Source organism: Sorghum bicolor, chromosome 1 (genome assembly GCF_000003195.3).
Source record: "Sorghum bicolor cultivar BTx623 chromosome 1, Sorghum_bicolor_NCBIv3, whole genome shotgun sequence".
Lineage (NCBI taxonomy): Eukaryota > Viridiplantae > Streptophyta > Magnoliopsida > Poales > Poaceae > Sorghum > Sorghum bicolor.
In genome coordinates, this window is record NC_012870.2 from 60,565,572 (window position 1) to 60,578,480 (window position 12,909).

A 12,909-nucleotide genomic window follows, 5' to 3' on the forward strand; every position below is an offset into this window, starting at 1 on the left:
ACACAGAGAGGATATGATTCAATATGGGTAATAGTGGATCGATTGACTAAAGTTGCTCACTTCTTGCCAGTCAAAACCACTGATTCAGGAGCTCGACTAGCAGAGTTGTATATGGAGCGGATAGTTTGTTTGCATGGAGTGCCTAAGAAGATTGTATCTGATAGAGGCACTCAGTTTACCTCTATTTTTTGGAAAGCAGTGCATGACTCATTGGGAACCAAGTTGAATTTCAGCACCGCGTATCATCCACAGACAGATGGACAGACTGAGAGGATCAATCAGATATTGGAAGATATGTTGAGAGCTTGTGCCTTGCAGTATGGGACTAGTTGGGATAAGAGTTTGCCATATGCAGAATTCTCCTACAACAACAGCTATCAACAAAGTCTTAAGATGGCACCGTTCGAGGCACTATATGGTCGGAAGTGCAGGACACCTTTGTTTTGGAATCAGACAGGAGAAACTCAGGTGTTTGGTACGGATGTGCTTAGACATGGAGAACAACAAGTGCGAACCATCCGGGATAATCTGAGAGTTGCTCAGTCTCGTCAGAAAAGTTATGCAGATACACGTAGGAGAGAACTAGCTTTCGAGGAAGGTGATTATGTCTATCTAAAAGTGTCACCTATGCGGAGTGTGAAGAGGTTTAATATGAAGGGAAAGCTAGCTCCAAGGTATGTTGGTCCGTTTAAAGTTTTGCAAAGGTGTGGAGAAGTAGCGTATCAGTTAGAGTTGCCTGAAAGTTTGTCTGGCGTGCACGATGTGTTCCATGTGTCACAGCTCAAGAAGTGTTTGCGTGTACCTGAGGAGCAATTACCATTGGAAGAACTTTCTGTTAAAGGTGATCTCACTTATGAGGAGTATCCGGTCAAAATATTGGAGATAGCTGAGAGAGTCACCAGAAGTCGGGTCATCAGAATGTGCAAAGTACAGTGGAATCGACATTCGGAAGCAGAGGCAACTTGGGAAAGAGAGGATGATCTGAGAAAATCGTATTCATATTTGTTTGAGTAAGTTCTGCTCAATCTCGAGGACGAGATTATTTTAAGGGGGGTAGAGTTTGTAACACCCGAAATACTGATTTTCAATTTATAGGATTTAATTTAATTTAATTAAGTGTTTTTGTGGGCATTTGAATCTAGCAAACAAATAATTTTGTGAAAATTAAAACTCATCATAAGTTCAGAAACATGTTATGCATTCATGCTGGAGCATATTTAATTCTGTGCTTTTGGCTTTTTGGTTTGAATGTATTTGATTCAAATTCACTTGTGAAAATGCTTTGGAAAATAATAAAAAAAAAGGGAAAACCCAGCCAACCCCCTGGGCCTAATCCCTTTCCCCCGGCCCGCTTCCCTTTCCCCCCACCGCACCGCAGCGGCCCAAACGGCCCAGGCAGGTGCGCTCCCTCTCCTCTCTCACCGCCAACCGGGCCCCGCGCGTCAGTCTCCCCTATCCCACTTTCCTTCTTCCTCCCTGCCGTGCTCGAGCAGGAAACGTTTCCTCGCCGAATCGGATCCGCGGATCCCGCGATTTCCTTGCCAAGCGCGCAAACCGACCACTATAAAGCTTCTAGCATCGCTCCCTCGTCATGTTTTCGCATCTAGGTCGCCAAAACCGAGTCCCCGTGCCTTGTTTCGCGAGTTCTGGATCTCGCCGGGAGCCCTTTTCGCCGCCGCGCGTGGACACGCCCCTCTGCTAGCTCTCGGCCCGAGCCAAGCCCCTAGCTACGTTCGCGGTGAGCTTCTCGCCGTCCCGGTATTTTCCTTTCAAAAAACGGTGCTCGGAAAGGAGAAGCCGAGGAGCTCCGGCGAGTTTCCGCTCTCCGGCCATGGTGGCCACCGCACCGGAGCCGGCAGCCTGCTGGCCGGACCACCGCCCAGCGTCCAGGATCAATCTCCATCGTCGGATTGAAAATTAACGGCCGCAAATAGAACTTACCCCTTCGGGGTAAATTATGTTAAAGAGCCTCTGGGTTTCTTTAGTTTTCCACCCGCGCTCCATGGCGTACTTTCGTTTTTACGCTTTCCAGTTTCAAAAGCGTATTTCTGTCAGCTGAGTTTCAAAGGCGCTTTCCAGAAATTACAGAATTGCCACTAGATTTGTTTTGCTTATAAAATGCTCATTTTAACTCCGTTTTTGTCCATTCAAATTCCGTTGGATTCGTATTTACGATATCTACATGTTAGAAATATTAGTTTACTGTTTTGAAACTTTTTAATTTCCTGGGTCTATTTAATTAATTATTTCTCTATAGAAATCTTAGAAAATTCATAACTTCTACGTTTTAAATCCGATTTTCGTGAACTTTACGTTTGTGTGATCGTAGCGCTGCGTAGAATATTTTGATAAACTTTTACATTTGTTTTACTACTGTTTGGTGTATTGCTCTAATTATATCTTGTTTGCTTCGTGTATGATTGTCTACATTGGAATGCGTGTTGTTGATTGATGATTGGGATTAGACGGTGAGCCGTACGTTGGTGACCAAGACCAAGCTTTTGAGGACCAGCAAGCTCAGGAGAGCTTTGAGCAAGGCAAGTATAACTGGGGACTATCCTTGTTACCTATATACAATTAATACAATATTTATCATATGCATGTGTCCACCTTGATGACCTTAGCAAAATCATAGATGATTGTTATCTTGAATTCCTTGTTACCTATTTGGATATGCATTTGGGTAGTTCTTGCTAGTGCTTGATTATTAATCCATGATCTTGTGACATGAATATTTGAATATACAATAAACAATAAAATAAGCTTTCTAGCAACTTGAATATAAAGGGTGGAAAGAACTCTGGCTTTTGCTAGATTGATCTTGACCCTCCATAAGGACTTATCCCTTGGCAAAAGCTGGGACAACTCGTACAACCATGAGGGCTATATGGCTCTGGCTTTAGTCAAGTATGAGTAAGCTTTTCTAGCTTGTTAGAGGTTACCCGAAAGGGCGGAGGGGCTGAACCGTTTTGGGTATAGTGCGAGCCCCTGTCCTTATGTGTATAGGCTGCGCGTCATTGTGCCATTCGGAAGGGGGGTATCTATATCTGCGCGCAAAGGAAACCTTGCGGCCCTAACTTGTTAGACGAACCTTTGAAAGACTTCATAGTGAACCCTGCCGGTTTTCCTTGGAAGTGAGCTAAGAGGTCGACGGGCCTCGGGCGAAAGGGTAAATCACGACTCATGGGTAAAGATGTACAACCTCTGCAGAGTGTTAAATCTGGTATACTAGCCATGCCCACGGATACGGGCGGCCCGGAAAACTGACGGAATAGATGGATACTAATGAATATGACTAATGATAATAAATGATGGTTTATTATGTTGTTTACATGTGTTATTCTTAATTCTTGTATACATTGATCATGTGGTTATGGGATTATTTATGCTACCTTGACATTTGTTATTTAATTATGAATATGCTATCCACCATTACAAGCTAAATGCAGTCAAACCAGTGTCAGCTATTTGAGCCTCATGAACCCCTGGTTATACTTGTTGAGTACGATATGTGCTCACTCTTGCAATTTCCCAACACCTCAGGAAATGATAATGAAGATGACTGGAATGAGGATTATCGTTACGAGTACTAGGTTTGGAGCCAACCAGTCAACAGTGTCCCTGTGTGAAGCTTCCGTCGAGAGCGTTGTTTAACTCATATTACTTTTGGTGTAAGACTATGTGATTTATTATGTTCCGCTATGTAATAAACACTGCAATGGTACATTTAAGATTTGTCTACTTATGTGTGCGACTATTCCTGGGGCACATATGAGTCTTTTAGGCATCCTATTTTGTTCTTAAAATATGGGTGTGACAGTATGGCGAGAATTAGAGCATCTCCAGTAGACTACCTAAGCAAACTACCTATACCCAATTTGGGTAGTAGAGGTAAAAACATTAACTCCAGCAGACTACCTACTATACCTAATAAATTTGTTGGCTACCCAAATTCCCCTCCCACCAGAGACTACCCATTTTCTCGTTCGCTTGTTTCTTCCCTGTGCGAGTCTTCTCTTCGACCGAGCCCGACGTAGGGAGCCCACCGCCGCTGCTTAGGAAGCCGCGACCCCACTGCAGGAGAGCCGACACCAACGCAAGAAGTCCGACGCGCCATAGGGTAGCCCACCGCTGCCGCTGGTCCTTCTCCGCCAAATTTGGGGTCGACCACCTCTCCAACTTGCTTGTCTGAGCTGCCACGCCATCCATTATCGGTAGCCTACGCCTACCCGAAGCGCCTCACCGCTTCTTCGATGCCGCTACAAGTGCCACACAGAGCAGCCACGAAGTGCATCCACTGAGTGCATCTCCACCTTGGCGAGCCAACTAGATTCGCATCTGCGGTCCAAGGCTCATCGTAAGACGCTAGTGGCCTGTGCGACCCCGTCCGATGTGCCTCTCCCCTGCAGGCTCCCCTCCACCGCTATGGCCAAGTTCATCTATGATGGGGAGATAGGGACGAGGATGACATGTGGGAACCAAAATTGCAGCAGAATGAAATTAGGTGGCTACCAAAATTGAGTTTTAGGTAGTGTTGCTAGAGATGCTCTTATGTTAGTGGGTGCTTTTCTTCCATTTTTTCTCATCTCATGCCACCTGCCGTCATCCTTCTCCTTTTTTATTTTTTTAAAGCAAACCATTGAACACTATTAGTGAAACACAATAAAATCCGTCCATACTCCTTTTTGAGTTAGAATAATCATAGATTTGATAAGTGATTTTTGGGACCCGATGGAAATGCTCTAACGAAGTTCATGTGTAGACGAATAATTGCCTCCTTTGAAGCCAAAATTGCTTATTTCCATTACCTAAGAACATAAAAAAAATCAATCTGTAATTTGTAGGTACTCAGTCAAAACTAAGCAGTACTAAAGGAACAGGCTCGGTATTCAAACTAGAGTGAAACATTTGACTCCTCTCAAATTATCAATAATTTTGAAAAAAATATCCTTAGCACAAATTCTAGAAATCTTACATCCTTCACCTTTTTAAATAGAACAAAGTACCCCTACATCAATTAAGGGTCTTTCTGGAACGCATGAGTTACATAATCAGTTCATTCCTCACAGGAAGAATAGAGGAATAGAAAAAAACCCTACATTCCTATAGGAGCCTAAAAACAGATATTGGGACCGGACTGGACCGGCGGTCCGACCGAACCGAAGCCAGAGGTATGCAAATGAATCGCTAATAAACCGTTGAACTGCCGGTTATTTTTGAAAAACCGCTCAAAAAGCCAGAGATCAGGCCAGTGACATCACGTGTGCAGAGCCAGGGAGGGGAGAAAATAGTGGAAAAAGAGGGCTAAAGTGGCTGCAAAGGGAATCGAACCAAAGAACCTCAACTTTAAAGAGCAATAGCACCACCGCTGCGCTATGTCGGTGTTTGTGTCTTTAGGGCAGATCGAAGCTATTTGAACCATTTTGAACCGGCAGTCTAAACGGTTGAACCAATCAAACCGTGAACCGAGAGTTTACCGGTTCGATCTCCGGTCCGGTCTTAATAACTATGCCTAAAAGTGGTTTTGAGGGTGTTTTTTAGTTAAAAATAAATCTGGTACATAGTAGATAATGTTTTATAACTAAAAAAATAAGCCTAAAAATTTGGAGAAAACAATATTTGAGACATATTAGGACAAGAGACTCCCAAATAAAATATTGGGAGGTCGAGAAATTACTTCAAGAAGTTTCCAAAAATTGGATTGACCTATAGGAAAATTCAAAAAATTTAGAAAATTTCCAAAACATTAAAATCAACGTCTAAACAGAATGCCGGTTGCATCCATGCTTGTTGCATCACATGTTTTTATTGTGCAAAGTTTTTGAAACATGTTTATACATCAAGAGTGTTTTGGGAAATTTCAATGTTTTTCTCATTTGTGAAGAGCTCGATCAATTTTTAATAGCTTCCATAAAAAATCACACAAACCTAAAATATATTTAATTTTGGTGTCTATTCAAAAACTTTTCTAAGATTTTTATTGATTTTTTGGTGTCTTGATGATATTTTTAGTGTTTAATAATCTTATATACTCCCTCCACCCAAAATAAGTGACGTTTTTTTACTTTTAGATTTCTTGTTTGACAATTTATCTTATTTAATTTTTTATACAAATAATAAAATAAATAGTTATTATTAAAGTATATCTAATGATAAAAAATGTCATAACAAAATAAGTAATATTTATAAAAAAAAAATGTTTGAATAAGACAAACGCTTGGCTGACTGATTTGTTATAACTGCTGAATTCCTGATAGATTCGGTGAAGCGAACATCGAATATGGAAGAGAAGCCATATATGAAACCCAAAACCACTCTCTGTGAAACGTTTCATCATGATTTTACTGGTGGTTCCTGTCTAGAACCTGGAATAATTCAGCTTGATGCTCGGGTAAAATCAGGCCTCAATTCTATCGAATCAACTGGGAAACACCCGACGACCCATTAACAGAACAGCGCACTGAAAATGACCAAAGCAAACATTGGGAGTTCGACACCGGAGCACATGGTGGTGGCGCCCACCTAATCCAGGAACTGCTGCAGGAACTCGAGCACCTTGTCAACGTCATCCGGCAGGACGTCCTTCGCCGCTTCCGCGGCGGCGAACCGCTCCCCCCACGCGGCCAGGAGCGGCGTCCTCGCCGCGTCCAGGACCCTGACGCCGACCATCTTCTCGAACACCTTGAACCACCCCAGGTAGCTGCCCAGCACCACGTCCACGAACCCGACGCCGTCGCCGCCGAAGTAGTCGACGTACCTCCCGCCGGAGCAGTCCCTGAACGCGCCCTCCAGCGTCTCCAGCGCCGCGATGATCCGCGACGCCGCATCCGCCTTCTTCTCGGCCTCCCGCGCGAACAGGATGGTGTGCCATGGAGACCCGACCTTGTCGTCGACGAAGGCGGCCCAGAAGCGGGCGGTGGCGCGGCCGTAGGGGTCGGCGGGGAGGACCGACGGGCCCGTGCCGGCGAAGACCTCGTCGAGGTACTGGACGATGACCTGCGACTCGGCGATCGGCTTGCCGTCGTGGATGAGCACGGGCACCTTCTTGTGCACCGGGTTGGACTGGAGAAGGAGCTCGCTCTTGTTGAGGAGGTCTTCCTCGACGTACTCGTAGCTGAGGCCCTTGAGGTTGAGCACGATTTGGACCCTGTTGACGTACGGGCTGTCCCACACGCCCAGCAGCTTCAGCTCACCTCTCTTGGCCGCCATTTCTGCCGAGCGATAGAGCTCGATCGATGATGGATGCTTTTTGAAGGGGACGCAGTAGTGGAGCTACTAATGCGAGTGGCCTTGCAGGCATTCAGGAGACTATGATTGAACTAGCACGTTAGTTAGTGCAAACCTGTCCTCGGCATAATCGGATGATTTGGGTAGTGGGAAATCGAATGAATAGACGTGCCAGCTGCCAATTATTTGGTACAGCTTGTCTCCCGCTTTGTTTTCAAGGAAAGCAATGGAACCGGAAGTACTTAGTGAAGGACGGCGATTAGAAGGGGTGAACGGGAGCCTTAAATATTATTTGAAACTTTCAACCACTATTCCAACATCAAGCCCTAACACAATACAATGAGAGATACACAAGTTTTTTTTTTGAGGAAAATGAGAGATACACAAGTTAACCGGTAGCTAGATATCCTTAGCGAAGTCTTAGACACACTTAAGAACACTCAAGCACCGATGGAAACAAACACGAGAAAGAACGGAAGAAAACGACACACGCTGCTGAGTCCCGGACTGCCCGGTAGGGAGCTCAAATTGTCCGCGGAGCAAGCCTCGACTGATAGACTTTAAGGGCCGGACTGTCTAGCGTTCACCCTCCCAAAACCGAAAGACAGCAAATAGTTCTGGACTGAACACAAGCAGCAACGGCGGACTAGACTATCCGAGGTCAGGGCCCAGATTGTCCACAGGACAAAATCCAAAAACCAAACTGTGAGAAAACAGTCTAGACACTGCTCGCACAGGGGTAGCGGATTGCCCACAAGATGATTTCAAGCAAAGCCTAAGCTCACCTGTGCTCGCTCACGATTAGCAAATTGTCCGCTAACTGGGGCTAGACTGTGTCCAGGGACCGCGGAATAGTGAAGAACAGTAGCACCCCAAAATCACCCTCACCCTTGATTCATCCGATTTGTGGCTAAATCAACACCAATTGCCACCAAACTTGGTATGCATGATCACAAGGCAGTAGAGGAGTGATCACTAAGAGATCATCATCCAATTTGAAACCAATCAACGGGAAATCAAGGGAGAATAAAAAAGCCCAAAAACCACACCACAAACTTGATTCGTCCCGATATACAAATTCGTGGGGATTCAGTCAAATTCCTACGGTGGAAAAGATCAACTCACGCCATAGATCAAGCCAATACAAAAAGAACAAATCAAATTAGTCTCAAAATGATAAATCAAGCCACACAAGAAGACGAGCAAAGGGGAACTTGTGAAGAACAAGATGAACATGAAGAACACGGTTCACAAATCGAAACCTGGAGTTCTCACTGTAAAATCTTGGTTCTTACATAAATCACATGAATTTGTGGACCTCTTCTGCAAAATCTTGGTTCTTATCTAAATCACATGAATTTGTGGACGTCTCTCACTCAAGAATACAGGAAGAAAAAACAAAGTAATAAGGAAATGTAAATGGGAGAGTAAGGGTGATTGGGGCACCCTCATCCTTATTTATTAGGGCTATTTGACAACCCTAAAGTGGCCTTAGATATTTTGAGTTGAACCACATAACCTTAGGGTGTTAGGGTCCAACCTAGTAATCTTCGTCCGATGGCCATCGCACCCTTCATAAGATAGTTTCACCTCGATGCAAACTACTCAATACCGGCATATGTTATCCGTTCCTCGTTGGAACCTCTGCCCAGGTTTTGAGGCCTAAATCCGCGAAACTCACCACCAGTGGTTTTGAGGCCAAAACCACCCAATCATCCGCGAGTAGCATATGCTCCATACGCGTCCCCCGCCACTTGACAAGTGTCACCGCCGTCCTCGGCTGGTCGGCTGCCAAGTCCTGCTGAGCCTTGCTCGACTCGCACGTCCACTGTTTTGACTTGGTCAACACAGTCACTCTCATGTACACTTGTGCTTGTTGATGTCCTAGATATCCGCCACCGCGCTTGGTCACTCGGCCTAATGGTCCCTTGGTCCAAGTCTTATGTCTGTCCTTCACCGCTCCCGGTCCATCGGCATGGCACGTCCCTATGACCTTCTCCTCGCCATCGACCATGGCCTCCGAACTCTACACCTGTACACCACAAGCCAAGAGATATGTTGCATGACCCAACTCACGCTAATTGTTTGTCACTAACTCAATCTAGGTAGTGAATCATGTTGACAATCACTCATCACAAAACAAACTATAAGAACACATATCAATCATGTGTTCGCGCTTAGTACACCCTCAGTTTCAAATGATAAGTCGCTTTAACTACTTCGTACTCCCATGTCTATATCTCTAGATTTAGGGTGTATATAACCGAACGAAATGTATGTAGATGAAGTATATGATCATACTAGACCATCTAAGGTGATATGTATGTTAAGTATGTATACACTATTGTAGTATATATAATAAGTATATATTACCTTAGATGGTTATACTTATTATATATACTACAATAGTGGCATTTTAGTAATATATTAAAAATATGGATTCATTCGAAATTTTTTTGTGTGGTACGATCTAGAATATCTTAATTTGAGTATATAAACATACTCAAACCGATAAACAAGTATGAACATATATATAATGTGGTTTATTGAAGATGGGAGTAACTACTACTGGAAGTACGGAATATATTATTGTGGTTTGCTGGTCTGAAAAGTTAAGACTGAAATTATTGTTGGATGATTTATTATAAGACAAAAGCACTGCTGTCTGATAGAAAAAGTACGACTGAAACAAAAAAAGAGAACAGGCTCACGTTATATAAGTTTTTTTTTCAGAGAGGGAACAAAGGCATGTTCGGCTGTTGGAATGCGCATGGACATGGGTGAGGTATAGATTGCCACATGAATACATGATGTCTTCGAAAAACTGGTGCGACAAGTCGGACGACACTTTATTGGTTTGTGTGATAAGTTAGGATAGAAAGTACTGTTGGCTGATTTATTATGAGAGAAAAACAATACTGAGGCCCTGTTTACTTTCCTACCCAAAATTTTTTCATCCATCCCATCAAATCTTTGGACACATGCATGGAACATTAAATGTACATAAAAAAATAAACTAATTACACAGTTTGGTTTAAAATCGCGAGACGAATCTTTTAAGCCTAGTTACTTCATGATTAGCCTTAAGTGCTACAGTAACCCACATGCGCTAATGACAGATTAATTATACTTAATAGATTTGTCTTGCAGTTTTCTGATGAGCTATGTAATTTATTTTTTTATTAGTATCTAAAACCCCTCCCGACATCCTTCCGATATATCCGATGTGACACCCAAAATTTTTTTATCTCTAATCTAAACAGGGCTTGAATGGCTGACAGATTCGGCTGATAAGCCCAAACGAATAAGGCCACGTCGCTCGAACGCCGCGCCGAAGAAAAGAGGGACACTGCTGGCCCCACCCTATCCGCATAGGGAGCTGCACCTGAGGTTGCGTGGCCTTGTTTAGTTTCGAGAAAAAATTGCAAAAAATTTCAGATTTCCCATCACACCCACATCGAATATTGCGGCGTATGCATGAAGCATTAAATATAGATAAAAATAATAATTAATTGTATAATTTACCTATAGTTTGCAAGACGAATCTTTTAAACCTAGTTAGATCATGATTATATAATATTTATTAAATACAAACAAAAATGCTACAATATCTATTTTGTAAATTTTTTTGAAACTAAACAAGGCCTAGAATGAGAGCTGAGGCGGCAGGTGGAACATGTGGTGACTAGTGAAGCACAAGACCACCAAATTGCGTTATAAAAAAGGCAAAATAAAATAGAGGCCACCCACTTGCCGTTTGCCACTCGCCATCCACCCAAGTCATAGTCTGCAAATAAATATATCATGACACGAACGACCAACTAGATCCATGACTTAGTACTCTGTAAAGAAAGTCGTCTAAAATAACGATACGCTCTTTGAATTCTAATTATAATTTAAACCTTGTCTAAAATAATTTTTTTATAGCTACGGAAAAAATATATACTAGAGAGGATTAGATGCCCTTACTATGTGAGGCTAGTCTTGCACAGACTCGGAGCAAGATAGGACTAGTTAGCTACATACAAGGCAAGAACCAGCAGTGGAGCGAGGGAGACACTGAGAGAGAGAGAGAGAGGAAACAATGGCGGACAAGGAGGATCTTAAGCTCCTCGGCCTGCAGCTGAGCCCGTTCGTGATCCGCGTGTGCATGGCGCTGACCATGAAAGGAGTGAGTTTCGAGTACGTCGAGGAGGACCTGAACAACAAGAGTGAGCTCCTGCTCAAGTCCAACCCGGTGCACAAGAAGGTGCCCGTGCTCATCCACAACGGTAAGCCCATCTGTGAGTCACTCGTCATCCTGCAGTACGTCGACGAGCTGTTCGCTGGCCGGTCGATCCTTCCAGCCGACCCCTTCGAGCGCGCCACTGCTCGCTTCTGGGCTGCCTACGTCGACGACAAGGTATGCACGCACGCACACGCGTTTACTTCTATGTTAGTTTTCTGCGCCTGGTCTTGTTACCGATCGAATTGGCAGCGCCGGCCCTTGTTGCTCGCAGTTGTTCCCGGCGTGGTACGGCATGGTGAAAGCCCAGGCGGAGGAGGAGAGGGCGGAGAAGGTGAAGGAAACGCTTGCCGCAATCGAGAAAATGGAAGTGGCCTTCGCCAAGTGCTCCGGCAACGGCAACGCCGCCTTCTTCGGTGGCGACTCCATTGGCTACGTCGACATCGTGCTCGGCTCCTTCTTGTTCTGGTTCGAGGCGGTGCGCAGGGTTGACGGCCTGGAGATCATTGACGCGAGCAAGACTCCGCTCTTGGCTGCGTGGGCGGAGCGGTTTGGAGGGAGTGTAGAAGCGAAGGAGGTGGTGCCGGTGCCTGAGGCGGACTTGGCGGTACAGTACATCAATAAGTTTCGTGCCCCTGCCATCGACGCTGCGAAGTTAGCGAGTTCAGAATGAGTTCAGGCCACCAAAGCTGGAAGAGGTAAACGGTGGGGTAACAGTTGCTATGATCCTTCCAATTCCAACCGAATAATGTTGAAACTTGAAAGATTATTATATTGATAAATATGTAGCGGGTTGACTAATTTTTCATCTGATTATGTTGTTCCAGTCGTCTGCTCTGCAATAAATATGATTATTTTGGTGTGAACCTTCCCCTCTATGTAAAATCTAGGCAAAAAAAGAAAAGAAAAAAAAGCCCGTCGACAATGCGCCCACTCGCTGAGCCTGCTGTCGGACCCATCACGAGACCGGCGAGCCTAGCAAGCTTGTCAAGAGGCCCACTAATGTCGAACCCACCGAGGGTCTTCCGAGAAAACGTCAGACACTAGCCTCACATTTCATATATGTCAAACCCGCCACGTAGATCTCGTGAGCGATTTAGTACTACTTGAATGAATCACTACTACATGATTCTTTTTGCGTGGCGGTGACCTATTTTGAATAGAGGCATGCACACTTTTTGCTCGCCACCATTATTCCATGGCAGGCTAGCCCCCTAGCGGCCGCCTTAGTTAAAGTTTAATGGAAGCAGATATTTTTAAACAACCGCCTCCGAAATTAGACTATTTTGGGAGTTTGTCCTCTTAAAATGATTGTCTCCATTAAAACGATTTACGGAGGCGAGTAGCTATCAGGCCCACCTCTACAAAGGTCGAGGCCCAATAGGGCCCAAGTGTGGTCCGACAACCATCTACAATATAAATATACAGGTTGGAGTTTCCTTTGACAGACATTTCTC

At 44.4% G+C, this 12,909-nt stretch overlaps 2 protein-coding genes across 2 annotated transcripts; one reads left to right on the forward strand and one right to left on the reverse strand.

Annotated features, from left to right (window-relative positions):
• On the reverse strand, positions 6,298–8,823 carry LOC8062620 (probable glutathione S-transferase GSTU6). Its single transcript, XM_002467555.2, has one exon. It carries the CDS (start codon positions 7,207–7,209, stop codon positions 6,523–6,525), a length of 687 nt encoding a protein of 228 aa, XP_002467600.1. The 5' UTR covers positions 7,210–8,823; the 3' UTR covers positions 6,298–6,522.
• LOC8062621 (probable glutathione S-transferase GSTU6) lies at positions 10,990–12,318 on the forward strand. The gene is made up of 2 exons (XM_002464987.2): positions 10,990–11,629; positions 11,727–12,318. Exons 1-2 carry the CDS (start codon positions 11,312–11,314, stop codon positions 12,123–12,125), a joined length of 717 nt encoding a protein of 238 aa, XP_002465032.1. The 5' UTR covers positions 10,990–11,311; the 3' UTR covers positions 12,126–12,318.

Excerpts from the sequence above, each read along its gene's own strand:
- LOC8062620 (XM_002467555.2), bottom strand. The coding sequence starts at position 7,209 with ATGGCGGCCAAGAGAGGTGAGCTGAAGCTGCTGGGCGTGTGGGACAGC.
- LOC8062621 (XM_002464987.2), top strand. The coding sequence starts at position 11,312 with ATGGCGGACAAGGAGGATCTTAAGCTCCTCGGCCTGCAGCTGAGCCCG. Across the intron at positions 11,630-11,726 it reads CTGCCTACGTCGACGACAAG|TTGTTCCCGGCGTGGTACGG; the intron begins GTATGCACGCAC and ends TGTTGCTCGCAG.